Source organism: Trichosurus vulpecula, chromosome 5 (assembly GCF_011100635.1).
Source record: "Trichosurus vulpecula isolate mTriVul1 chromosome 5, mTriVul1.pri, whole genome shotgun sequence".
Classification (NCBI taxonomy): domain Eukaryota; kingdom Metazoa; phylum Chordata; class Mammalia; order Diprotodontia; family Phalangeridae; genus Trichosurus; species Trichosurus vulpecula.
In genome coordinates, this window is record NC_050577.1 from 117,136,110 (window position 1) to 117,163,220 (window position 27,111).

Consider the following 27,111-nt stretch of genomic DNA (forward strand, 5'->3'; position numbering starts at 1 on the left):
TTAAAAGTATACACGAAACTACGGTTTGTCATACTAGCAACTAATGACATGTAACAAAGGTATAAGGTATGCCTCTTTTAAATAATCTTTCTTAGAAAAAGATCAAAACGTCAATAAGGACTTAGAATGAATCTTGTGTATAATAGTTGGAAAAAAATTTTTTTTACCTGTACTAAATTTTAATTAACCTAGGGAGACATTCCAGTTCATCTGAAAAGTATGTTTTCCTAGGCTATATGGTCCTTATGAAATGCATTTGCTTAGGAAGAGTAAAATTACTGATTTAAAATTAGTCTGGGTAAAGTGTGTGCCTATCAATTGGGAAATTGATGAACAAACTAGGTTATATGAATGTAAAAGATACTATTATGCAATAAGAAATAATATAAGGAATTCAGATAAACATGTAAAAATTTTTATGAATAGATATAAAATAAAGCATTCAGAACATAAGCAAAATATATCCAATGACTACAATAATTAAATCAAAAAGAACAATAAATGGAAGTTGCTCTGAATAATTATAATAACCAATTTTAGTTCCAGAGAACATATAATGAAGCATTGCTTCCTCCTCTTCAAAGAGAAGAGGGTCTAAAGGGGCAGAATGTTGATGCAGACAGAGTCCTCTATCAGTTTTTTTTCTTTAATTATTTTTCTAGATTAGAAGGAAAAATTCGATCCATGATGGAGTAGGAAAGGGAAAAGAAGAGGGCAGAAAGATACATAGAAATGTTGGTGATGTTTTTTAAAAAGGTATTAATAAATCTTTTTTTAAATGTGTAAAGTGAATTGAGGCTAAATTTATCATAACACAGATGAAGAATTAAGAGTTATTTCAATATCTGCAATATTCTGAAGAAAAAAAAACAGATACAAAGTAGGTATAAAATGTAAAATTTAAACGAAAGAGTCTTCATATTTACTAATGGAGTATCTGGTATAGGAAAAGAAAATAATCAGGAAAAAAATTCCTCCCATGAAATGTATGAGAATGTGTGGAATGTCCATTTTAAAGGGAGAAAAAAGAAATCACGTAGATGAAAAATTTTATTTTGAAGAAAAAGGAAGCTCCCATTCTCAACATCAACTACTCAGAATGGTCGAGAATCCATTAATAAAACAAACAACATTAATTTCCTCAATAAGATATACGGTAAAACGTCCTTTATTCAGTATCATGGAACAAGATGTTCATAAAGTCATTTTTCTAAATGAATGAAGTTGGCCATATTAAACACCAAATTTTAAAATTGGGAAGTTTTTGAGCTGAATGGGGCAGCTAAAGATTATCTAGAGAACTAACAATTCATCTTCTCAATAAAGCCCAGAGAAGTGACATTCCCATGGTCACACAGGTAGTGGCAGCAATGGACTCAAACATAGTTATCTCGCGATCCAGTAGGGCAGTGTTTCCAATATAGGAGGCTATCTTCCTTTACAGGAACTATTTTTGATGTATACTTTGATACATATAAGAACATCTATGACAGAACCACTCATCAATGTGGGTAAAGACTGCAATCCATTCACTTCTCACCCTGTACAAAAGCCCTGCCCCTAACTCTCCACAGGAAATCCATCCAACTTTACTCTTAGACCTCTTCCTCTGGATTTCTTGACATTATGTGGCTAACAATGAAACACCCCCCCTACGCCTCTCCTGCTATATGACAAACTCACATACCTTACCAATTACAGATCCTTCTGATGATATCTTTTACATGGTTTCTCCTGAGTAATTTTTTGTTCATAATATATTACAGCCTATGCACATTCACCATACACCACCCTCCTCCCCCTGCCCTTTTGGGTGATCCACAACTTTAATTCTTTACAGAATATGGCAGTCCCATTTGCATCACTTGAAATAATGTTGATATGGAAAAAAAAAAAGAGGTATCTGTTTCACAGAGAAGCATAAGCCCATTAAAAAACTGAACAATTTCCAAAGACAAGTCAGTCTGCTTACTCTCTCTTTTTCAACTGGGAGCCCCTTCATTTTTCATCCATGGGGTCTGTCCAACAAATAGGTTTTGACAAGCAAGACCTCAACGTTATCCATTCAAATGCATATCATAGTCAGGAAAACAACAGGTTTTTCCAGTATGGACAATTAATCCAAACCAGTAAGTGATTATGGAATTCATTTAGGAGGCTCTATACTCTACAATGTTTGAGTTCACTGAATTCAGCAAAACATTATCCACCAACAGGGGCACCTGAAAGAACTCATCTTCCACCTAAACATTGAACTGAACATCTTCCATGTGAGTGACAAATATCTTTAGTGAAGATAGCTCTCTATAATTAAATTAATATTAATATAAAGGTGGCTGAACAATGCTTATGTTGTTATATTCTTAAAGGAATTGTGTATTATTCTGACATATGCATGAGAAACACTGTTGGAGGAGAGGCTTTAAGGTGACGTTTTTGCTTTATTTAGTAAATCAAATACTTGTTTTTCTTTTACAGAAAACAATGATAAGAATCCTGAGAAACCATACTCCCTACATCTTCTAGTCAATTGTATAACTGTAATAACGTGGTCTGCTATAGAATATTTTTTGCAAAAGTCTGCCAATTCACTTTTCTAACTTCAGTAAAAAGCATCAATAAAATACCCTTGATATATAAGTATGATCAAGGTTATGTCTCATATAAACTATGTGATGTATAGTAAGATTTTCTATAGAAGGCAAAGCAGGCATATGGGTCAATAATTACTAGTATTTTCCTTTCTTTTTTGAGGAGTAGTAATAAAGCCTATTTTTTCCAAGTATGTGGCACCCTCTCCATACCAGAAATTTTCAATGGAAATTGACCTTAAACGTATTAATAACAAGGGGAGTTTCTTCCCTTTAAGGTTTTCTTAAAAGAATTAAGAGACTATAATTTAACTATTCATGTTCATCACTATGAACAGCATATGCTGTAATTCCTATACAGCAATATAATAAATCACTTTTTAGATCTGAAAGGTCTTTTGTCCTTATACTAAATAGTCTCAAACAACTGTATCCTTTGAATTATTTCTGCCTCTTTTTTTTTAATTTCCATTTCTTTCTGCTTTCAGGATATCCAGCTGCTATTTTTCCCTTCCAGGTTGCTTCCCTCTAACAACCACCTGATCTTCTCACTCCACATATAGAAACACTTCTACATTGCTGGGAACTGGGAAAGGAGATGATAATAAAGTGTATCAGAGTTACATCTAAAATAGATGCAATGAGAACCTGAAAGTTTGCTATGATTTCTGTGCACATACTTGTTCACAGATTTTGTAACCTACATTTTGGCTGCAGAGAAGGCTCCCCCTTCCCCCATCCCCTGGGAGGCAGAAAGAGAATTAACGAAGAAAGAGGTTCTTTATGATTCCAGTTCAGGAGTTCTAGGAGTTGTGTCATGGACCCCTTTGGTAGTATGGTGAAGTCTGTCAACCTTTTCTCTGAATGATGCTTTTTAAACGCATAAAATAAAACAGACTGGATTACAAAGAAAACTAGTTATTTGAAAATACAATTACAAAAAAATATTTTTTTTAAAAAAAGTTCATGGATTTCAGGTTAAGTATCCTTGTTCTAGACTATAGAGGTGTTACTATATATAAAAATCAAACAATGTTAAAAAAAAGTTATTCCACTACAACAATACAAAGGCAGGAAAGGTCTAATATTTAACAACTACCTTTGAATTAAGAATTTAAAAGCTGTGAATAAAATAAAATTACAAAATTTATAACAGTAAGGACAATTTTTTTTCAATTAAGATGAGAAAAAGGCAAATTCCCTAAGTAAGCAAATGAGTACAATACAGCTCTTAAAGTAAAATGGAAAATTAAGACAAGAAAAATAAAATATGTGCAAAAAGCCCACCATTTAATACAAACAAACCAGGAAAAGATATATATCACAAAAAGAACAAGACAACCAATTAACACTACAACTTCTCTAGAAATTCACTATTAACATTATTTCCTACTGCACTGAATTCAGTAGTAGCAGACAACTTTGGATCTTTTCTGTCAGGAGAAAAGTACAAGGCCCTAACATCATCCAAGTACGTTAAGTTAATCAATACCCAAAAGAACTTACTATAAATATTTGTTTCTTGCTACAAAGCAGTCCCACAGAATGAACTTCATCTCAAAGCCAGCAGTATGAAGCTCCAATCTACTAACAACTCCTATAGTTTATAGATGGATTAAATTAGGCAAAAAAGGAAATCAACGTATGTAAAATCAAGATAAGGCAAAATCAAAACTTCTGCCCCAATGAAAGCTCTTATACTTCAGAGAGCTAAGGCTTAATATACAGCAACTAAATTTAATATTCATCAACTAACTATAGAGCAACTAAATTTCCTAAAGCATGTGAAAAAATGGAGTCCTAGGCAAAATCACTATTTCCATTACTGATTTAGAGAAAGCAAAGAGGATTCTAAAAAGCACTTCAAGTTAACTTCCATCAAAATACAAGAAAACTTTTCCAACACTTAAGAACAGGGGGAATTTAATTAGCTTGCTGTGAAGAAGTCTGGAAAAACTTACAAAAGAAGCAACAAATTAATTCTAGGTGTCAATTGACCCAGTCAGTTTCAAGAGATGATGGTACTAAATGAAACCTGACTTACAACTACTGAAAACCATCCTATACCTAGAAAGCAAAATCAGATTCTTACCTGGGGAGGGTAATTGCTCTCTGAAGACCATCGTGAAGATTGGTCATTTGGCTTATCCACTAAAATATTCCTAAAATAGAGGAAAAGAAAAACACCTTAAGTTCAAATCACTCTTAAAAATTGACTCAAATGACAATGTTAAAAACAATTCTTTTATTATGGATAGAAAAAATACGTAAACACTTGAAAGTAAGGTAATTAGACCACAGATCAACAACTCACAGACCAATGCAATAAAATCTCATTATAATACAGTTTACATAGTAAACAGAAATCACTTTCCTTATAGTCCTCTCAATGGAATCATCTAAATCTCAGCTGGGAAGAACTAGTTACTAAGGCTTTCATCATATCAGGCTCTATTCCAGAAGAAGAAAGCATATGCTTCTTCTCCCTGCAATTCAACTTTGGGCAGGTCATTGAACCCCTCTAATCCTCAATTTCCTCATATGCAAAATGGTTGAAATATAAGACCTTAATGGCGCCTTCCAGACATAAGTCTACTACATTATAATTGATATTCTATTTGCGGACAAGTGTTATCTCCCTAACTTGAAAGCAGAGATCCCTTAGTTTCTAGTCAGTCAGTTAACAAGCATTCATTAAGTACCTACTAAGTGTCAGGCACTGTGCTACATGCTGGGGATAGAAAAAAACGATAGAAACAAAAAAACCTACTGCCTGCTCTCAAGATGCTCACAATCTAATGAGACAATATAAAAACCAACTACGCGAAAAGAAGCAAACGAATCTAGAAGCCTAAAGTTCTATAAACACAAAGACCCCAACTATAGTGGAGTGAGGACTTACTCTTTAACAAAAACTGCTTGGAAAACTGGAAACCAGTCTGGTAAAAATTAGATTTAGACAAACACCTCACACCATACACCAAAATGAGCTCCAAATGCATACATGATTCTGATCTAAAAGATTGCATCATAAATAAATTGGAGGATCAAGAAAGAAATTATCTTTCAGATCTATGAATGGGAAAGAGTTCATGACTAAACAAGGGACAGCAAAGATCAAAATTTTAAAGATTTTGCACACAAGAATAACTGTTGAGATTGGAAAGGGGAAAAAAATCTTTGCAATAAGTTTCTCTGGAAAAGGTCTCAATTTCACAATACATAAGGGGCTGATTCAAATTTATAATAAGAGCCATTCCCCAGCTGACACATGTTGAAAGAATATAAGAAGGTAGTTCTCAAGGGAAGAAATTAAAACTACCAATAGCTATATGAAAAAAATGTTCCAAATTATATTAGAGAAATGCAAACCTGAGATTCCAAACATGCATCAGATTGGCAAAGCTAACGAAAAGGGAATATGACAAATGTTGGAAGGTCTTCAGGAAATAAGGCACATAAATGCTATACTACTGGAGCTACCAGGCATTCTGGAAACAAATTTGAAACTATACCCCAAATCTTATTTAAACCCTTTGATCCAGTGCCTATAATTCAAATGGATCATAGAAAGAAGAAAAGAATCCATAAACACCAAAATATTTATAACAGCTTTTTTTTGTGGCAGCAAAGAACTGGAAACAAAGTGTTCTTTAACATGGGAATGTCTGTAGAAATTATAGTATATGAATATAAGGGAATAATATTGTGTTGTACGAACTGATGAAGAAATTATTTCAGAAGAACTTGGAAAGATCTGCATGAATGGATTCAGGGTGAAGTGGACAGAACCAGGAGAAAATTTATATTATAACAATAACATTGTAAAAACAAACAACTAAACTCTGAGGTAGGGAGTGAGCATTCATGATTACAGAGGATCGATGATGAAAAGTACTACCAATATGCTAAAAGAGAGGTGGCATATTAAATATATAAAATGAAACACATTTTTTAACATGGCCAACGTGGGAATTTGTTTTGCTTAACTGCATGTTTGTTACAAGAGTTTTCTTTTGCTCCCCTCTCCTTTTCCCCCAGGGAATGAGGGGAGACAGAAGAGGGATAGAAAATAAGTATTAGTTAAATGAAAATTTTTCTTAAAAATCTAGGTGAGAGGGTATGAACTAAGGTGACAGCTGTATGAGTGGAGAGAAGGGGTCAGATGGGAAAGATAATGAAAATGTAGAAAAGGCAAGATTGGCAATTGATTAGATATGTGAGATGAGGGATAGTGAAGAGTTGAATCTAACGAGATGGTTAAAAACTCGGATGGTGGTATTTTTAACAAAAATAAGGAAGATTACAAGATGTTAAGCTCATTTTGAAATAAGCAATTAGTGATATAGGACTAGAGTTCCTTGGGAAGTTAGGGTAGAGCCATACATGTGTCATTTCTTTATAGAGGACAGTTAAATCTGTGGAATTTGATGATGTAAGTAATAGAGTGTAAAATACACTGTTCTAGTTCTTGGAAGCAATGTAAAATTGATCTTTCTCAGTCTACTTTACTGAATCTTCATTCAGGTCATACCTGTTATGGGGGAGCATCACCAGGGCTCTGTCCTGGGCACTCTTCCTTTCTTCATCTACCTTATTTCACTTGGGGATCAATCCCATCTGCTTACATGAATTCAATTACCTTCAGGCTGATGATGCTCACATCAACTTATTTAGCCCACCCCTGCGCCTAACCTCTCTCCTAATATCCAGATTCAAACCTTCAACTACTTATTAGAAATCTCAAACCAGATGTCTCTTTGACACCTTAAACAACATGTCCAAAATAAAATTCATTATTTTTCTTCCCAAACCTTCCTTACCTATTATTGGTAAGGACACAACCATCCTTCTAGTCACTCAGGCTCAAAATATAGGTGTCAACCTCAACTCCTCACTCTCCCTCATCCCCCCATTATCCAATCAATGGTGAAGTCCTATGGTTTCTACCTTTATAACATCTCTCCAACTATCTTCTTCTCTTTTGCTCTCACCACCCTGGTGCTGGTCCTCATTGCTTCACACATGGACTCAGGAAATAAGCTTTTGCTTGGTCTCTCTGATTCAAATCTCTCCACTTAGCTGTCAAATTGATCTTTCTAAACCATAAATATGACCATAGCATCACCCTATTCAATAAATTCCGGTGGTTCTCTATTGTCAACTTAATCAAATAGAAAATGCTGTTTGACTTTTAAAGCTCTTCCAAACATACCTTTTCAGGATTCTTACATCTTATTCTCATCCATGCATACTGATCCATTGACAAGAGCCTCCTTGCTATTCTTCAAACATGACACTTAATCTCCTGATTTTGAGTGTTTTCACTGGCTATTCCCCATGCCTGGAATTTTCTCCCTTCTCATCACCATTTCCTGGTTTCCTTTGCTTGTTTCAAGTCTCAGCTGAAGTTCTATTTTCTGCAAGAAGTTTTTCTCAGGCCTCCTTAGTCTTAGTGCCTTCCTTCTAACACTATCCTCAACTTATCTTGTGTATATTTTGTTTGCACACAGTTGTCTTCATGTTGTCTTCCCCAAAATACTGTGAACTCCTTGAGAACATGGACTGGCTTTTTGGGGGAGGCCTTTCTTTGTATCCCCAGTGCTTAGCATAATGCCTGGCACATAAAAGGCACTTAATAAATGCTTAATAAGTTGACAAGGTGGTATGAAAAAGAAACAAAATACAGAAAAAGTACTGAAAGTAAATGTGAGGAAGGAGAGCCTGCTTTCAGTTGGAGAATCATGTTTTAGAAATGGAAAGGCTTTTAAAGATTGAACCTCTTATTTTGCCTATTAGAAAAATGAAGTCCAGGGAAATGAAATGACTTGCCTACTGTCACAGAGGAATTAAATGGCAAAGTCAGGATTCAAACACAGGGAGTATGACTTTTAAAAAAAAAAGCGTTCTCAGAAAATAAGCAATTGGTGGGAAAGTCAAATGAGATTTAATTGCAAACTTGAAGCTAAGTCAAATTTCATCATTAGACTAGAGGGAGAATTAAGGCATCAACAATTAGAAATAAGAATGCAGGGGCAGCTAGGTGGCACAGTGAGTAGAGCACCAGCCTTGGAGTCAGGAGGACCTGAGTTCAAATCCAGCCCTAGACACTTGACACACTTACTAGCTGTGTGACCTTGAGCAAGTCACTTAACCCCAATTGCTTTGCCTTCCCCCCTACAAAAAAAAAAGAAAGAAAGAAATAAGAATGCAGGACTAAGAAAAAAGCCAGTAAGACAGTGAATTACAAATAAATGCCTTTCTGGATCCACCTCGGAACAAGATAAGGACTTAGGAGGGGATGGGAGAAATAATATGAATAGTCAAGTATCCACTATTGGGCTAGCATTTTATTTGGTACTATCTTAGACACTGTAGAAATTAATGAAGAAAATTATATGGAAAAAATTATGCAAAGAAAGTTTCATAAAAGTTTTTAATATTCCATGGCTATATGTCTAAGATAAATAGGATTCCTGCCATTCTCCGTTCATAGAGCTACTCAGACATGGATTAATCTCCCACCACCTAGTGGCAACTGAAAGTACTGCAGAGATCAGTAACAACTGGGAAATTCAAATTCCCCTTTCCAAGGTACTGAAACCTATGACTACTTAAGTTTTATCATCATGCTTCCCAAAATGTTTTAGGTGTCACGCCCAAACTTACAAATAGATGTGATGATATGCCTACACAAAAGTGCCAAATACAATTAGAGTGTCTACTATAACTGCTACTAAAATAAATCATGTCTAGTATATTCACTTGCCCTTGATTAGTCCTTTAACTTTCTTAAAACATTCAAAGTACTTCACTATTTAGCAATGTAGTACCATACTCTGGAATGGGATTCAGGAAACTTAAGTACTACAGTATACCTCCACTAAACTAGAGTCCCCAGTCTTCGACCTCCCACAAATAAATTTTATTCATGCACTCGTAAGCCTCAGTTTCCTCATCTGTAAAATTAGGGGATTGGAGTAGATGGTTTCTAAGGTTCCTTACAACTATGTGTAGTTTTACAATCTCTAGAAACCTAAACTGAAATGAATGAGTGAATAAAGCCTTTATTAAGCACTTACTATGCCAAGCGAAAATAAGACAAACTAGCAAGAACAATGATATTAATGTCAGGAGACTCAAGGAAGGTATTTTTCTGGACTAAAAAGGACAACCTTTACTCCTTAGAAAGTATCTGGGACTGTTAAATGTGCCCCACTAACTGAATAAAGTGTGGGGGAAAAACTCTAAAAATTTAACTCAATTATATGTAGTTTTGAGAGGCAGTAAGGCATAATAGATGGCTTTGAAATCAGGAATAACTTGATTTGAGTCACTCTTGTGACACATAATAGCTATATGACTGGACAACTGACTTAAACTATCAGCGCTCTAGACAAATCTCTACGAGCCTAAGTTCAGAAAAGGTGCTGGCCCAAGTTGGTAGAAGGTATATCCTCACTTGGGAGTTCCCTATACCAATGAAATCACAGATCCAGACACTTTCACTTTGAATGTCTGTACACTTGAACTTATTGGATGAAGTAGAGTAAACAGAACAATTGTAGGGATACCACTAGAGGAGATGAGAATAAAGTCATAGACCAAGGGGTGCCCCTTCCGGAAGAAAAATTCATTCTTCACATTTAAGCTAAAAAAAAAAAGCTACCAGAAACCAGGGCAATTAGGACCTCCTGCTCCTGAGTTTCATCATTGAACTCACTGCTATTCAGACTCTTCACAAAGTGCCCTTCAGGTTAAGGGAAGCAAAGAGAGAAAATTAAAAAAGCAAATAGGGATTAGTGGGACAGCAGTGCTCGAGTAAGAAGGGGGGAGGGAGGGCAGCTAGGTGGCACAGTGAGTAGCGCACCAGCCCTGGAGTCAGGAGAACCTGAGTTCAAATCCAGCCTCAGACAGATGACACATTTACTAGCTGTGAGACCTTGGGAAAGTCACTTAACCCCAAATGCCTTGCCTTTCCCCCTCCAAAAAAAAAAGTACTGGGTACTCAAACAGCAGTACTCAAACAAGGTTGTTCTTTATTCTCAAAGAGGATCAAAATGACATCACTATGTTAGAGTCCAGTTTCATTATGTCTGACTGTGGGGGATCAGACCAATACGAACTCAGAATGTTCTACCACACTTTGGGCACAAATAATCCACAAGAACATTTGGGGTGGATTCTCTAAATTTGCACATCTTGAGCTATTTCAATTCTACTTTGCTCATAGAGCACAGCACCTTTTCTGGTGAGGGGCACACCATGCTGAGTGGTCCTGTGCCAGTGTCTCCCATGTCACACAACCAATGCCAGAGTTCTTAAGAGAGACCTTGAGAGTGTCCTTGTATCACTTCTTCTGACCATCAGGTGAGCACTTGCCCTCTATGAGTTCTCTATAAAATAGTCTTCTTGGCAAGGGTACATTTTGCATTCGAACAACATGGCCAGTCCCTAAAGTAGAGATTGAATGCTTGGCAGTTTACTTCTAGAAAGGACCTCAGTGTCTGGTATCTTATCCTGCCAGATGATCTTCAGAATCTTCCTGAGACAATTCAAATGGAAGCGATTCAGTTTCCTGGCATGGCGCTGGTAGACAGCCCAGGTTTCACAGGCATACAACAATGAGGTTAGCACAATGGCTCTGTAGACCTTCAGTTTGGTAGTCAGTCTAATACCTCTACTCTCACACACTTTCTTTTGGAGCCTCCCAAACACTGAGCTAGCTCTGGTAATGCGTGTACCACATCATCAACATGTACACATCCCTAGAAAGTATACTACCAAGATAGGAGAACTTATCCACAGCATTCAAAACTTCTCCATTTGCTGCAACCAATGGTTCCATGCATGGGTGGTGTGGTGGTGGCTGATGGAGGACCTGTGTTTTCTTGGTGTTAATTGTTAGGCCAAAATTAGTACAAGTAGCAGAGAATCAACCCATACTTTGTTGCATCTCAGCTTCAGAGGCTGCACTGAGTGCACAAGCATCTGCAAACAGAAAATCATGCACCAACACTCCCTCCACTTTGGTCTTGGTTTGTAGCCTATTCAAGTTGAAGAATTTACCATTAGTGTAGTAGCTGACCTTGATCCCGTGTTCATCCTCACTGAAAGCATTTGACAACATGGGTGAAAACATCAGGCTAAAAGACATGGGAGCAAGCACACAGACTTGTTTCACTCCGTTGGTGACTGGGAAAGCACGAGAGCATTGTCCATTATCCAGAACCCAGGCAAGCATGCCATCATTAAACTGATGTACAATGCTGACGAACTTCTCCTTGAAACCAAAGTCTGTGTTACAAACAGCCTTAGCCTCCCTACCAAGAGGTGTCCACCCTCTGGGACTAAGAAGTTGAATCTTTCTTGGGCACCAGCATGTAAAAATTGTGTGTAAAATCCTCCCACCCCCAACGCTCATCCCTGTTTCTGGGAAATTCGAAGAATTCCTTTGGTGATAGATAACCAGTAAGAGAAACACTTTAAAGGCCATAAGAATAAATACTGCTAAATAAAGTTTATCTGGTAAAAGAGAAAAGGCATTAAGACCCTCAGTTACCACCAAGGTTAAGCCAACAGCAATTCTTAGGAAAAAATCACACAAGAGAAATTTTTTTAAAAAGGAAATTAATTTTTCACGATACTGACATCTGTCGGTCCTGGCCCCTTGTTAGAATGTTAAGTCCTAGATAACCAAAAAGTAATGGTGGGTGAATCTGGGAAAGGTTTCAAAGTGAGAAATTTCCTTAGAGGCAGATATACCTTCATTACACCAAATAATACAATTTAAAACACCTGAAAGTGAAGAAAAAACTCAGGAATAAGGATAAATGAAAGGATCCACTACAAGTACAAGTACAAGAAGAAACAGGCACTGCACCTAGGTAAAGGAAATGAGAATAGAAAGGTCACTTACAAAGGCTTCCAGGAGTATGTCCTCTTTTGTGTCTTAGAGGATCTTCCTCCAACCCCTCACAACAAGGACTTTGGGCCTCTAGCAAAGGAATTAGGCTGGAAAATCAGTTACAGAAGGCTAGGTAGCCCAGAAGAGAAAGAATGATAAAAAATAGAATTAGACCTTACAACAGTGGCAAATCAGAATCTGTCTCTAGTAGTTTTTCAACTGATAACCCTCCCCATCTGAGGAAAACAGAGCTCATCAAACTTTGATGCTATGACAGAACAGAAAAAAAATCATGCAAGGCTAGGGACACAAAAGTACAAGGCCTACTTAAAGGTAAAGGATTGGCAATAAGTAGATTTTAAGTGAAGATACCATAGAAAAGTGAGCACTAAATGATAAGACATACAAAAGCCAACTAAGGAGAATTGAAGAAGCATTTTTATAAAAAGAGCTATCTGAAAAGACAAGTACTTTGTACAAAAAAAGACAATCAAAATTCCCCAAGGATGGTGAAGATATCTTCATAATTTCTGCAAAGCTGCCTGTAACAACAATGGAATACCTCCAAGAACCTTCAGAATGGTTCAGAAAAGCAATCATTGAGGAAAAATGTAAAAGAAATAAGGAGAGAAATTACATTTCTTAAGGAAGAAGTTAATCAATGTAGCCAGAGATTAGTAAATTTGGAACAAAAGACAAAGACATTAGCAATAACAGTGGTCTTTAAAAAAAAGATAACCAAAGTACACTGCAAAATTACAAAGTTAGAACGGGACAAAATAGCCCAAAACAGCAGAAAGAAAAGCTTAGAAAACCTGAATTAAAAAAAAAAGAATACTTAACTCAAAGATAGGAGACAAAGAGCTAATCTGGGGATCACAAGTTTTCCAGAAAAGCATCACAAAAAAAAAAAATAGCAAAATACTGATCTAGGTAATCCACAGAATACTTAACAAAAAGAAATTCCAATTTTAAATTACTACAACATACTGTAAGCAGTTGGAACTAAACTTCTACAACATGGGGTTATGCATCTCAATATTAACTGCCACTAGGAAGAAAAAAGTGGTTTGCTATCAAGGAAGGGACAACTCAGAGACAGCTGTATAACCATTTTGAACCTATTGTGGTATATAGTATAAGCTGTTGGTTGAAATAATCAATATTCCTAGTAGTTCCTGTGGTTCCTTCCTACCACCAAAAAAAAAAAAGAAAAAAAGAAGTAAACCTCAAACCCACTAATATGGAATGTGGAAGTCATGGTTTATTATTTTACAGTAAAAATTTTCATGAAAAGACAACTAAAGGGAAGCTGAACTCTGAGCAACAGAAAAACTAACGAAGGGCCTGGAGAACAGACAATGAAATATCCTTCTCTCCTCACAGCAGAAACATAGGGACAGAAAATTTTATATACTGTCAGATGTAGGCATTGTGTCAAATTGTTTTGATTAATAGGTATTCTTTGATATAAGAGTCCAATCTGGGGGCAGAGGAGAATAATTTTAAAATATCTACAAGCAAAGTCTCAAAGGAAAATACAGCTTGGGCGTAAGTTCAACTAGAATTCCTAGGAGGAAATGACACAAACTTTTTTTAAAAGTTAAAAATTTTTATAAATGAGAATATGAGAATAAAAAACTGGAAAAGAAATGACAGTTATGAAAGAAAGAGAAGAAAAGAGAATTAGCAACTTGGGAAATGAAGTGCAGATGATGTTTAAAACAGATATTAAGAAAACTTTAAAAAATTAAATTGCTTTCTCTTCCTTCAAGGATGCAAAATCCTCTGTAGATCCTTCCCTAGTCATCCCCAGACTCAAAGTCATCTCCATATCTTCCGATTTCTCACCTGGATTTCTCTGCCTTAATTACAATAAGAGGCACAAAATCTCATCCAAGCAATAGACTTTCTGAAAACTAGAGAAACCATTAACTCCATAAGACAATAAGAAATATTTTTTTAAGGTTAAAAAAAACCTTGAAATAACTGACCTGGAACACAGATCGAGGAGAGATAATTTAAGAATGATTTGATTGCCTAGAAGTCATGTCCCCCCACCAAAAAAAAAAAAAAGCTTAGACATTACATTTCAAGAAATAATAAAAGACAATTGTTCAGATCTCTCAAAACAAGAGGGCAAAGCAAAAAGATAAAGAATCCATGGTCACCTCCTGAAAGAAACCTAAAAATGAAAATCCTCAGGGAATATTATAGCCAAAATCTAGGGTTTCCAAGTTTAAAAAAAAAAATGGTCCAAGTAGCCAGAAAGAAAGAATTGAGGAATCACAATCAGGATCACACATATTTCATCAGCCAACACTAAAAAGGAGTGGAGGATTTGGAACAGATATTCCAGAAGGCAAAGGCTATACAATCAAGAGTAATTTATCCAGCAAAACTGAGTATAATCCTACAGGGGAAATTTGGACCTTTAAAGAAAGAGAGGATGTCTACTAAGCATTCCCAATGAAAAGACTTGAGCTACAAAGAAACTCTGAAGTACAAACACAGAAGTCAATAGGAACATAAAAATGTAAACATGAGTGAACAATTTACAAGGGAAGAAACTGCTTACATTGTAATACAGGTAGGTGATACACGTCTCCTTAGAACTCTATCATTATCAGGAGTCGTAACATTAGTCTAATTAGACAGAGAACCTAGGAAGAGTTATGTTAGGTCTTCATGATCTTAAAAGAAAAATGGAAAGAAAGTTAAAGATGACTATACTAAAGAGGAAAAGGGAGATGAAGGACAAGGGAAATTACTCCACATGATCAGAGTATACAAACAAAAGATTACAGAAAGGAGAAAAGGCTGGGGAGAGTGGACAAAACTTGAACCTCACTATCATCTGAACTGGTCAAGGGGAAGGACAATACATATACACACAGCTCGTAAGTGTGTCAAGTGTCTGAGGCCGTATTTGAACTCAGGTCCTCTGGACTCCAGGGCAGGTGCACCACCTTGCTGCCCTCACATTAAGATATATTTTGTTTGGATATGGTCAATTCAGGAATTTGTTTTACTTGATATGGTCTTATTTTTATTTCTTTATCAGGGGGAAGAAGGCAATTTTTTTGCTGACAGAAAAAAATCAATAAAATTTTTGAAAGCAATATGATTGAATGTGGTTCATTATTTGGTTAAGCCTTGTGTTAGTCCTGGGGTCCTGGAAATAGGAAAGACTTTTAAATAACAACTATTCAATTAACTTGATCAATGTAGTTAGCCAAGAAAGTAAATTTCTTTTAGATATCTTTTTAATGAATGCTAAGAGAATAGAACAACTTTTTTTCAGCAGGTGCCATGTTGCTCTCAATGTAGATATTCACCATATACAATGCAAAAACAAATAAGCAAAGGTCAGTTGCCTGATTTCAATTCAGCAATAAATTTTCAATATAAATCCATTTTTCCTTTTATGTGGTTCTGTTTAAAGAACAGATACTATCACTTCTCAATTTCCTATTCACATTTGAATATTTTCATTTTGGGCCAGTTTGTCTGGATAACACTACAGGATGGGAAGTAATGTATATAAGGTTGCTAGGTCATAAGAGCTTTGAATACTAAAGAGAAGAGTTTACATTTGATCTTAAAATCAATCAAGATCCACTGGGAGAAGGGAGGGAATGGTCAGATCTGAGCTTTAGGAGAACTACTTTGGTAGAAGTACGTAGAATGGATCAGAATAGGGAGAGACTAATTAAGAGGACACTGCAATAGTCCAGGCAAGAGGTGATGAGGCCCTGAACTAGGGTAGAGATTGTGTGAGTGAAGAGAAGGAATTGGATACACAAGCTCTTAAGAGACAAAAATAAAATTTGTCAACTGCTTGGATACATTGAGTGAAAGAAAGGAAGGAATCAAAGATGAAATTAGGGTTGTAAAATCTTTGCAACTGGAAAACCATCCTCCGAAGAAATGAGGTGAGTATGCTTGGGGCACAGTGGGATGGAATCTCAATTGCTGATGCTTTGGGTACCTAACCATGGTTCAGAAGGGGAAAAGTTGAGAGCTTTCACACACATGGAACAAAGTAAGGAAGCTGGTCCAAAAATGTGCCAGTATGATTATGTTGGAAACCAACTCCACAAGTGGCTAACATAGGGATGGTAGGATGTTTCCTATCTAGCCATCCTCAAAATGGCTGATCACACAGGTGGGGAGACTAATGAGCAACTGTGCTGTCTTTTGGGAACTCACAATTTTTTTTTACAGAGGATAATAAAGGATTTTATTTTTAAAAATTGTATTGTGTTGTTTATAAAGTTTCTTTAATAACAAAATAAAGTTTTCATTCCTTTCTGATAACCAAATTATTTAACAGAGAATGTTACACAAGTCAAATTTAACAATGGGAATAACAACATTACCATAGATTAACAGAATTTCTGAGTTGAAAGAGACCTGAGAGGTCCACTGGTCCAACCCATCTGAGAAAAAGAATCCCTTCTATAACAAATTTAATGGTCATCTAGTCTATTCTTGAAGATCTCCAAAGAGAGAGAAAGCACTGTGTCCTGAGACAAAATATTCCACTTTTGGAAAGCTTTAAGTATTAGGAAGTTTTTCTTTACATCAAGCTTAAATTTATCTCTTTGTAACTTCTTTCTATTGGAACCCACAATTTTTAGGAGCTAGGAAAGCCAAATTTCTAATTTCTACCCCCCCCCAATGAAATTTATAATAGGCAGAAAATAATGAGTGTAGAGTGATGTAATTCTCTTCTGCTGTAGCTTTTTAAATGGCAGCACTCTTGGAGCCAGAACTCTTTGATCAATACCAACTTGTTGCAAAATTTGTTTGCAAAAACCGCTTTGCAAAACTTCACATAAGGAATTCTAAGCTCCTTATTTCTGTGTAAAATACAAATAATTAGTATAATATACTGTCTTCAACTCCACTCTTAAGAGCACCATACATATTATATTAGTTTTTTTTTTTAAATAATCAACTTAATGCCCACATTCTGCATCCAAAGAGGAGGTAGAGGTGCTTAAGCAATTTCTCTTTCTCTCTAAGGATTCCAAAGAGCTTTGGGAACATCATACCTACACATATATCACCATCACTGAAATTTATCCACCTCTAGGGAAGGAGAACAGCAACAAAATAAACAAACACTCTAGTATGATGATGTGGGGATAGGAAACTCTCACTAACCACAATCAAATCCATGTAGTTTATAATATTTCTATAAAACAAAGATGTGCTAGAAGACAGACTATATTAAAATATATATAGTGCCACATTTCTGAATATCTCGAGAAAAAACAAATTTGTGTTAATCTTGCTAGGAATTAAAATTTCTGGTTCTCCCAAGTGAACAATCTGAAAACTAAGTTTGAACAAGGGTCAACAAAATTTGCCTTAGCTTATCATATAGCTTTCCTCAAAAGTAGTATAGATGAATAAAGTATATTGCCAAAACTTGGAAAGGGCTGCAACTGATGCCAGATTTCTGGGAAAGAAACAAATTATTTTCAATCACTCTCAAGTGCATCAAAAATACCAACTGCTCATAAACAACTGACTGTAATCATTCATCAATCTCATGTATAAGATTAAAAGTTGTCAAAGGACTTTCACAAAGCAAAAACTGGTTAACCTAGTCAGAGATATTCTAGCACTTGAAGTAATATTTCTTTAAATATTAAATATTTCTTTTTTTAAAAGTCTATAAATCATATTTTCCATTAATTCAGATTGGCTTCTTCTTACAATGGCCATAAACCAATGAAATTTTACTCTATTTTCATTAGGGCTACCCATAAACTGTCTTGCTCCAGTACAGGCTGCACTTCCACTAATCCCACCCCCTTAAAAGTAGCTTGTATAAAAGTCTCAATTCAGCTTATAATTGCTACTACTTTTCAGGATATAACAAAGAGATTGCAGCCTATAGTTTGACCAATACATCTATTTCTTAAAGGAGCCTACAACTGGAAAAAAATGTTAAGAATCTCTGTTCAAGGAAATCTCCTTCTGGATGTCCCAATAGTGCCTCAAACTTAACATGTCCCAAATAGATCCTACAGCCTACAGCTGTTCTTGCTTCCAACTTATACTACAGCTTTCAGGGCACCACCATTCACCCACCCACTCCTGCATGGTTCAAACCCTGGCTTTTTCATAAAATCCTCTCACCCATATGCCCTCAATTTGCCAAGCCTTAGTGCACATAGCTTCATAATATCTTCCGAATCTTTCTCTGCTATTCCCTTCTTCCTTCCCCAATATGGACCCTGTATTAGCAGCTGCTTGGACCATCATTAAAATTATAACACATTCCCAGAGTCCTTTTAAAGTTTACAAAACATTCTGCCCACAGTAACTCTGTGATATAGTTAAATTTTAAAATCTCTCTTTCATCTACTCTCTTTCCTTTCCACGTCATCCTTCATAGCACTGTTAGATTAATGTTCTTTATGTATAAATTTGGTCACATTACTCTTCTGATGAAAAAATCATTGGTGAATATCTAATTATTAGTAAAATTAAAACATCTGCCTAGATTTCAAGACCTCTGTAGGTGGTATGATTAGCAAAAACCAAATGCAGAAGGGCAGAAAAGTATGATCTTGTCTTAAACCTCTGAAGGCACCTGGGAAGAGATATGAGGAAGCCCTCACACATGAGGAAAGCATTAGCTTTTGTAGATCAAAGTAACTCCTTTTTGTCACAAATAGAAACCTTGAGGGCTTGGGAAGAGTGTTACATCAGAAGACAGTGACCACCAGAAGCCCAATAGCAAACTCACTGACAATAAGAAATAAAAAAATCTGAACAATTTGGAAAAACATGCTAAGATTTGTACAAGTGGATGAAAAGTAAAATAAACAAAAGGAGAATATACACAGTTAAAACAAAACAGACCAAAAGGGTCACTAAAAAGGAAGGTGCAGTCTTAGTAAGTGAAAAACTCCTAGCAGTCCTGAAGAGATAATGAAACATTTTGACAGGAGACCAGAAAGGTAAAATGTTGCATATTTTATCACACCAGATCACTATTTCAGTTGTTTTTGTTTTAACTGTTTTCCTTTGTTGCCAAGGCAGGTGGGGAAGATGTATCAACTGAGTACTGATTTTTTTTTTGAGTCAATAAAACTTTTTTTTCCCTAAATAAAAAGGGAGAGCATGAGACATCTGCCAGTAAGCCAACCATTAAAAGATCATCTTTAAGAGCAGTTAGGGTCCTTAAAGACCTGATCTCTTCACTTCACAGATAAGGAGACAGGACTAAGAGAGCTTAAGTGATTCACAGACTGAGACAAGAGTCAAAATCTAAACCCAGGTCGTATACTCTTGCAAAACTCTTTTAACAGTACCAAACCTCATTAATAAAAATAAATGCAGCAATGAATCATCCTCTGACCCAACTGTCTTTGGATACTGGTGCAAAGTGAAGCACTAGACTAAATGTTCAGAGGAAGCAATAGAGAACAAGCAAAAGGAACAGGACTGCTAGGGGTTCAAGCATCCCCAAAGGCATCTTGCTTTTACAGAAATGGCAGGAAAAAAATATCATCTAGTCAGGTATATCTCCCTTTTTACAGATCATTTTATAGACAAGAGGAATTCAGTGAAGGAGGAGAATAAAAGATACATATTAGAAATACAGACATATTGTAAATGTCCAACTCTGGCTGTAGGACTTAGATATGATATGATTATGATTAGAGAACAGGATCTATTGGATAGCGATAGCTATTTCACTTCACAGACTTCCTATTAATTTTTTTTTCTCTCAGCGAAGTCCCACCACCATAGAACAAAAGTACATTTCAGATACAAAGTCTCTGACTTCAAGAACTTTACATTCTCAAGTTCAGACAGATGCAAAGGTGGAAGTGTTTGAGGAGCTTTTTTTAAGTTCATTTTTCTAAATTCAGCTAAGTGTGGAAGAAAAAGTTTGGAACGTACCAAGCTTTTCAGGTTTATTCATTCAGAAGAGAGTAACATTCATTAAACAGCATTACATGTGTATAGGAAAGGAAAAAAATTACATACGTAGTATTTGAAAACGAGTTGATTTTCAACTTTACATTTTTCTTTCAATTTGTCATTCTGATACAACAATTAGTCATTGCTGGTAAGAAACAGGGATGAAAATTAACCTAGCATACATCTAATAGTTTCACATAAACAATTGCCTGCCATCTTTGTTTTCTATTCACCAGTATTAATGCCATCCTTTCAAACTGCACTGAGGATGATGGAAGAGGGGAACTCCTGCAAAGGATTCCAAGTGTTTTTGGTAAAACATGACACAAGGTTCTCAGCAGATAGTACAGGGAAGGGGAGCTGTGAGACCCTCGAGGAGGGATGCAAAGGCTTGGTAAGCTGCCATGAGTAAGACAGGATGTAAAAGGCTTGTCTTGACACACTGAGGGACCTGTTGAGATTATGTAAACAAAAACCTTAGAAAAACTGGCCTACTCTGTTCCCCAGCCATATAACCATGATTTTTACTTCCCAACTTGGAATACCCTTCCACAGCTTTCTCTAGTTCCCTTCTGTTCAGAAAATCCTTTCAAGACCCAGCCTCTCTCTCTTCCACAAAGAACTTCCGATAACCCCACATGCTGCCTCAAGAGTTATCATTTGTCCTATCTTAGGTTTTTCTCCTCTCTCCTTAACTAGCCCTTCCATCCTTGAGAACTCTGACAATGTCTTCTGTATCCCCTGAACCTCTGCAAAGCACTGGACACACAAAGGCACTCCAACATGATATGATCCTGTAATGATGACAGCTATGACTAGAGATCTTAAGAGATATACAGAACACTATGAAAGCCAAATGTGACAACTGTGTTATAAGGTAGCAATGCAAGATAAGAGATTCTTTTCCCTCTTCATTTGGAAACAAAACAATTATATAGGTTGGAATTACATAGATATCATATGTCATGATTCTTACAAACATTCAGAACTAGTTAACAAATGTTAGGGGAATTGAAGTTGTTGGTTTTTGTGGTGACAAAAAGCTAGGAACAAAGTAGATAGCTATCAACTAGGGAATAGCTGAACAGTCAACAAACACTTATTAAGAGCCTACCACATATCAGAAACCGTGCTAGGGATTTTTTTTTTAAAGGGCAAAAACCTTCCCTGCACTCAAGGGGTTCATATTCAAATGGAGGAGACAGCGTGCCAACTGTATACAAAGAAGATAAATTGGAGGTAACCTAAATGATGGTACAGGAAAGCAAATTTTTTGAAAATGATGAATAGCTAAGCTAGGTGGTACAATGGGTAAATGCACTGGACTTAGAGTCAAGAGGACCCGAGTTTAAAATCTCATCTTAGACACTTTGTGTGACCCTGGACAAGTAACAGGCTCTGTCAGCTTCAGTATCCTCATCAGTAAAATGGAGATAATAACAGCCTACTTCACAGGGATTTTGTGAGGATCCAATTAGGTGATATAAGTATAGCACTTCAAAAACCTTGAAGTGCTATCTAAATGCTATACAAAGACTATGATGATGATGATGAGTGGAAAGAATGCCAACGTCATAAAAACAATGCATCTGAAACTGAGGACCATAAGATTACAATGATTAAGTCTGACCCCAAAAGAAGATACATGAGAAGGCACCTCCCTCCTTCTTTCCAGAGCTAGAGAATTATGGGTATAAAACACTTTAAACAATAACAGTCTTCATCAAATTTTTTTCTCTTTCATTTTCTAGGAGGGAAAGAATATATCAAAAAGTCTAAGTGATATAAGAACAAAAAACATCAATAAAACTAATTTTTTAATAAACAGTTGATGCTAGAAAACCTGAAGATGCTTACTCTGACCTTATACAGCATGACTAACAGAAGCAATAAAAAATACCTTTTAAATCTCCTAGCAATTCCTTTCAGTGCAGAGAATCCTGAATTGTGTTTAAAAATTCATATATTTATAGGTGCATACAGCATCAGTAGACTATCTGCTTTTTCAGAGAGGATGTAGACAACCTATACGGAAGTATTCTGTACAAGAAGGATGATGAGATCATAGATTTAGAGCTAGAAGGGACCTTAGAGATCATCTAGTCTAACCATCTCATTTTTCGGATCAAGAAACTGAGGCCTACAGAATTTAAGTAACTCACTGGTAGCAAGTAACAGAGGTGGGAGTAAGGGGAGGCCAAACTGTGAGCAACCCAAAGTGTCATGGTGTAACAAAAAGAGCAGTGGATTCTGTCCTCAAATTCTAGCTGAGGAACTGTACACAGAAGAGTGAACAAGAAATGAAAGAGCTTGGTAATTAGCCAATGATTCACAATACAACCTTGAACTGGTCATTTTCCTACTGTAGGGAATCCACATCAACTCTTACCAACTCTTACCAACTAAGTATGAATGCTTCTTGTCATTTATATCATGAAGGTCTCCCACACAACATCCAGGCTCACAGCCAGGGCCGGGAAACGCATTCTCACCTCAAGTCCTCATTCAGTGCAGACTCAACTTCCAGACAAAGTGAATTACCAAAAATCAAATAAAATTGTTTCAACAAAATCTAACAGGAAAACTCACGCCAAAAAAAATAATACTAATTGCTAAAATCCTTATAAACCAACAAAAAATAATTTCCTCCACAGACCAGTGGAGAAGAAGAACAAAGTCCCAGGATAGAGGAACCCAACTTCTAAAGAAACTGAAAGAAAGCCTACTTAATGATGCTACTGGAACACTTTGCCTGGCAGTCAGTTCCTTGCTCCCCAGATCACACACTAAGGGAAGAACAGAGAGAGGGCTGCCTTGAGTTGCTGATAAAAGAGCTCTCCAGGCCAGCCCTTGTTTCCCAGGCTCTGCCTCTACAACTGTAAATCAGAGATAACTTAGCATCCTGGCTTGTCAGCTGCTTCCATTCCTCCTCTACCACAGCTGTTCACAGATCTGGCAAAGGCCTTTGATACTGTCAGTGGTGAGGGCTTATGGAAAATTAAGTCAAAATTTGGTTTCCAGGAGAAGTTCATCAGCATTGTAAATCAGTTTAATGATGGCATGCTTGCCTGGGTTCTGGATAATGGACAATGCTCTCGTGCTTTCCCAGTCACCAACGGAGTGAAACAAGTCTGTGTGCTTGCTCCCATGTCTTTTAGCCTGATGTTTTCAGCCATGTTGTCAAATGCTTTCAATGAGGATGAACACGGGATCAAGGTCAGCTACTACACTAATGGTAAATTCTTCAACTTGAATAGGCTACAAACCAAGACCAAAGTGGAGGGAGTGTCGGTGCATGATTTTCTGTTTGCAGATGCTTGTGCACTCAGTGCAGCCTCTGAAGCTGAGATGCAACAAAGTATGGGTTGATTCTCTGCTACTTGTACTAATTTTGGCCTAACAATTAACACCAAGAAAACACAGGTCCTCCATCAGCCACCACCACACCACCCATGCATGGAACCATTGGTTGCAGCAAATGGAGAAGTTTTGAATGCTGTGGATAAGTTCACCTATCTTGGTAGTATACTTTCTAGGGATGTGTACATGTTGATGATGTGGTACACGCATTACCAGAGCTAGCTCAGTGTTTGGGAGGCTCCAAAAGAAAGTGTGTGAGAGTAGAGGTATTAGACTGACTACCAAACTGAAGGTCTACAGAGCCACTGTGCTAACCTCATTGTTATATGCCTGTGAAACCTGGGCTGTCTACCAGCGCCATGCCAGGAAACTGAATCGCTTCCATTTGAATTGTCTCAGGAAGATTCTGAAGATCATCTGGCAGGATAAGATACCAGACACTGAGGTCCTTTCTAAAATTAAAATGCCAAGAATTCCAAATCTGCTTCAGAGAGCACAACTCTGATGGCCTGGTCACACTGTTCCAATGCAAAATGTACCCTTGCCAAAAAGATTATTTTATGGAAAACTCACAGAGGGCAAGTGCTCACCTGATGGTCAGAAGAAGTGATGCAAGGACACTCTCAAGGTCTCTCTTAAGAACTCTGGCATTGGTTGTGTGACATGGGAGACACTGGCACAGGACCACTCAGCATGGTGTGCCCCTCACCAGAAAAGGTGCTGTGCTCTATGAGCAAAGTAGAATTGAAATAGCTCTAAAGAAACATAAGATGTGCAAATTTAGAGAATCCACCCCAAAGGTTCACATGGACTATTTGTGCCCAAAGTGTGGTAGAACACTCTGAGCTCGTATTGGTCTGATCAGTCACAGTCAGATATAATGAAACTGGACTCTATCATAGAAACATCATTTGAGTCTTCTCTGAGAATGAAGGACAACCAACCAACCACAGCTGCTCAATCTTTACTGCAAGGATGTATCTTTCTGCTGCTTCTACTTGAGGTAAATTCTCTTCTAACTTAGACCTCCCTACATGAGCAGAGTGGAGGGTAGTAGTTAAGAGCTCTTTTAGATTCTAAATACCTAAAGTCTTAAGGATTGCTAACTCTCTTAGAGTCAGGCCACCTAGGCCTAAGGGTTATTCAACACATTCAGTTTTTGGAGGGTTTTTTTTTGTCCTTTCTAGACTTCAAAACCCATCCAGATCTCGCCATCCTTAAAAAAAAAAAAAAACCTTCACTTAATATCCCCTTCAAACTATCCTCCTACATCTTTTTAACAGCCAAACTTCTAGAAAAAGTAGTCTACACTTATTGTTTGTATTTTCTCACTTCCTACTCATTACTCAACCAGGTGCAATCTGGCTTAAATATTAGCACTCCAATGCATGTGCTCTCCAAGATCACCTACAGTCTCTTTATTACTAAATCTCACACCTTTCTCAGTCCTCATCATCCCCGATCTTGTGTGTCATCTGACACTGTTGACCACTGTCAGGAGGAGCTGCAAATCAAATGCTGGACTTGGATTAAGATTAGTTTAAATCTGGCCTCACACATTTACTAACTGTGTGACCCTGAACAAGTCACTTAACCTCTGCTTCCATTTCCTCAACTGTAAAATGGGAATTATAAAGCACTTATCAGGGTTGTAAAGCCCTTTATAAACTTTAAAAGTGCTATATAAATGGTAGCTTGTATCGACCATCCTCTCTTTCCAAATATCCTTGTCTCCCTGGGTCTAGATCAGTGGTGTCAAACTCAAGTAGAAATAGTGGTCACTGAAACAGTACGTGGGCCACATATTGACTTAGAAAACCACATGTTAATATTATATATGTTTTATTGTATCTTTATTTTGTTAAATATTTCTCAATTACATTTTAATCTAGTTCTTTGGCCACACTTGGGAGTCTTGCAGGCAATATGCTGCCAGACTATGTTTGATACATCTAGTCTAAATAACCCTGCTCTCCTGTGGTTTTCCTTCCCACCTGTCAGACCCATCCTTCTCAAGTCTTTTTTGAAGGTTCATTGTTTATGTCCTGCTCCCTATGTACGTATATGCCCCAAGGCTTCAAGAATTTTCATTTCAGATTCTTAGTCATGAAGAAGAACTCAAGAGAATAAGAGCACATTTTTTAAAAAAGGTATTTACTAGAATTACTTCCCATATTATTTAAGCAGTTCAACTGCCAACAGAATTCCAAATTGTACAGAAAGAGCCCCAGTAACTAAATTTTCATATTTTCTCACTGTAATCAAAATGTCAAGTTAAAATATGTCTAAATAACTCTCCCTGTTATGAACCACTAAAATGTTCTTTGTCTATACCCTGCATTTGACATTTATGATATACTGCCTTGTATTGTGAATTGTACTGTGGATGGTGAAGTTCTCCAGATACTCCTTCTTGGGAATGACACTATGTTGATTACATCAAGCCTCACAACATCACAGTCACTTGGAAGAGATCTTTAAACAATCATTCAAAGAATTTGGCCCATCTATCCACATATGAAAGACCAAATGAATGAAAAATGTCTATTGCTCAGATTTCAACAAAGATCTGGATACCCTCTAAAGCTTGTCCAACAGTATGTATATTTGGGATATACAATATATATAGACAATGAGCTGGGTCCAGAGTTAAAAAGCAGAGTGGATTGCTTTGGGAAATGGCATAGAACTTCTACTGATCACAAGTTTCCCATAAGGGCAAAGGCCCATCTTTCAATAAGAACATTTTTCTAGTGTTGTTGCATGGAAGTGAGATCTGGAACAAACACTACTGTCCACAAAGAACTAAAGATGAACATCACAGAGAAGGGAATGAAAAAGGCATCTGCATGATATCATGCAGATTATCAGCAGGCTGCAAAACATAACCAACAAGGAACCCCAAAGAAGAACATGATTTAGTAGAGGACATCATAAAGAATGGTATGACAGAAAGAAAAGAGGGGCTGGTCACAATGGGAGATAACACATGGAAGGTAAGAGCATTCCTGGTCTCCTCTTGAGGTCAAAAAGACACCCTCCAGCACCTTGGGTGAACCCCTGTGTAAAACATTTGGTACGATGTGTGTAAGAGTAGCACAAGATGAGTAGGCATGAATGGACTGCATCTACTATGTATCAGGTACTATGCTATGCTAAACATTTTACAAATATCTTATTTGTTCTTCCCAACAACCCTGGGAGGTAGGTGCTATTATTATCTCCACTTTACGGAAAAGGAAACTGAGGCAGACAGAATGGTTAAGTGACTTGTCCAGAGTCACACAACCAGTGGTGTCT

General features: G+C 36.8%; 1 protein-coding gene across 3 annotated transcripts in view; it reads right to left on the reverse strand.

Moving 5' to 3' along the window:
- MKLN1 (muskelin 1) overlaps positions 1 to 27,111 on the reverse strand; it is a 254,913-nt gene that overhangs the window by 212,141 nt on the left and 15,661 nt on the right. For all 3 annotated transcript variants that reach the window (XM_036759608.1, XM_036759607.1, XM_036759609.1), the window contains exon 2: positions 4,684 to 4,753. In XM_036759608.1, the coding sequence (XP_036615503.1) occupies positions 4,684 to 4,753 (70 nt within the window). The remainder of the gene's footprint in view (positions 1 to 4,683; positions 4,754 to 27,111) is intronic.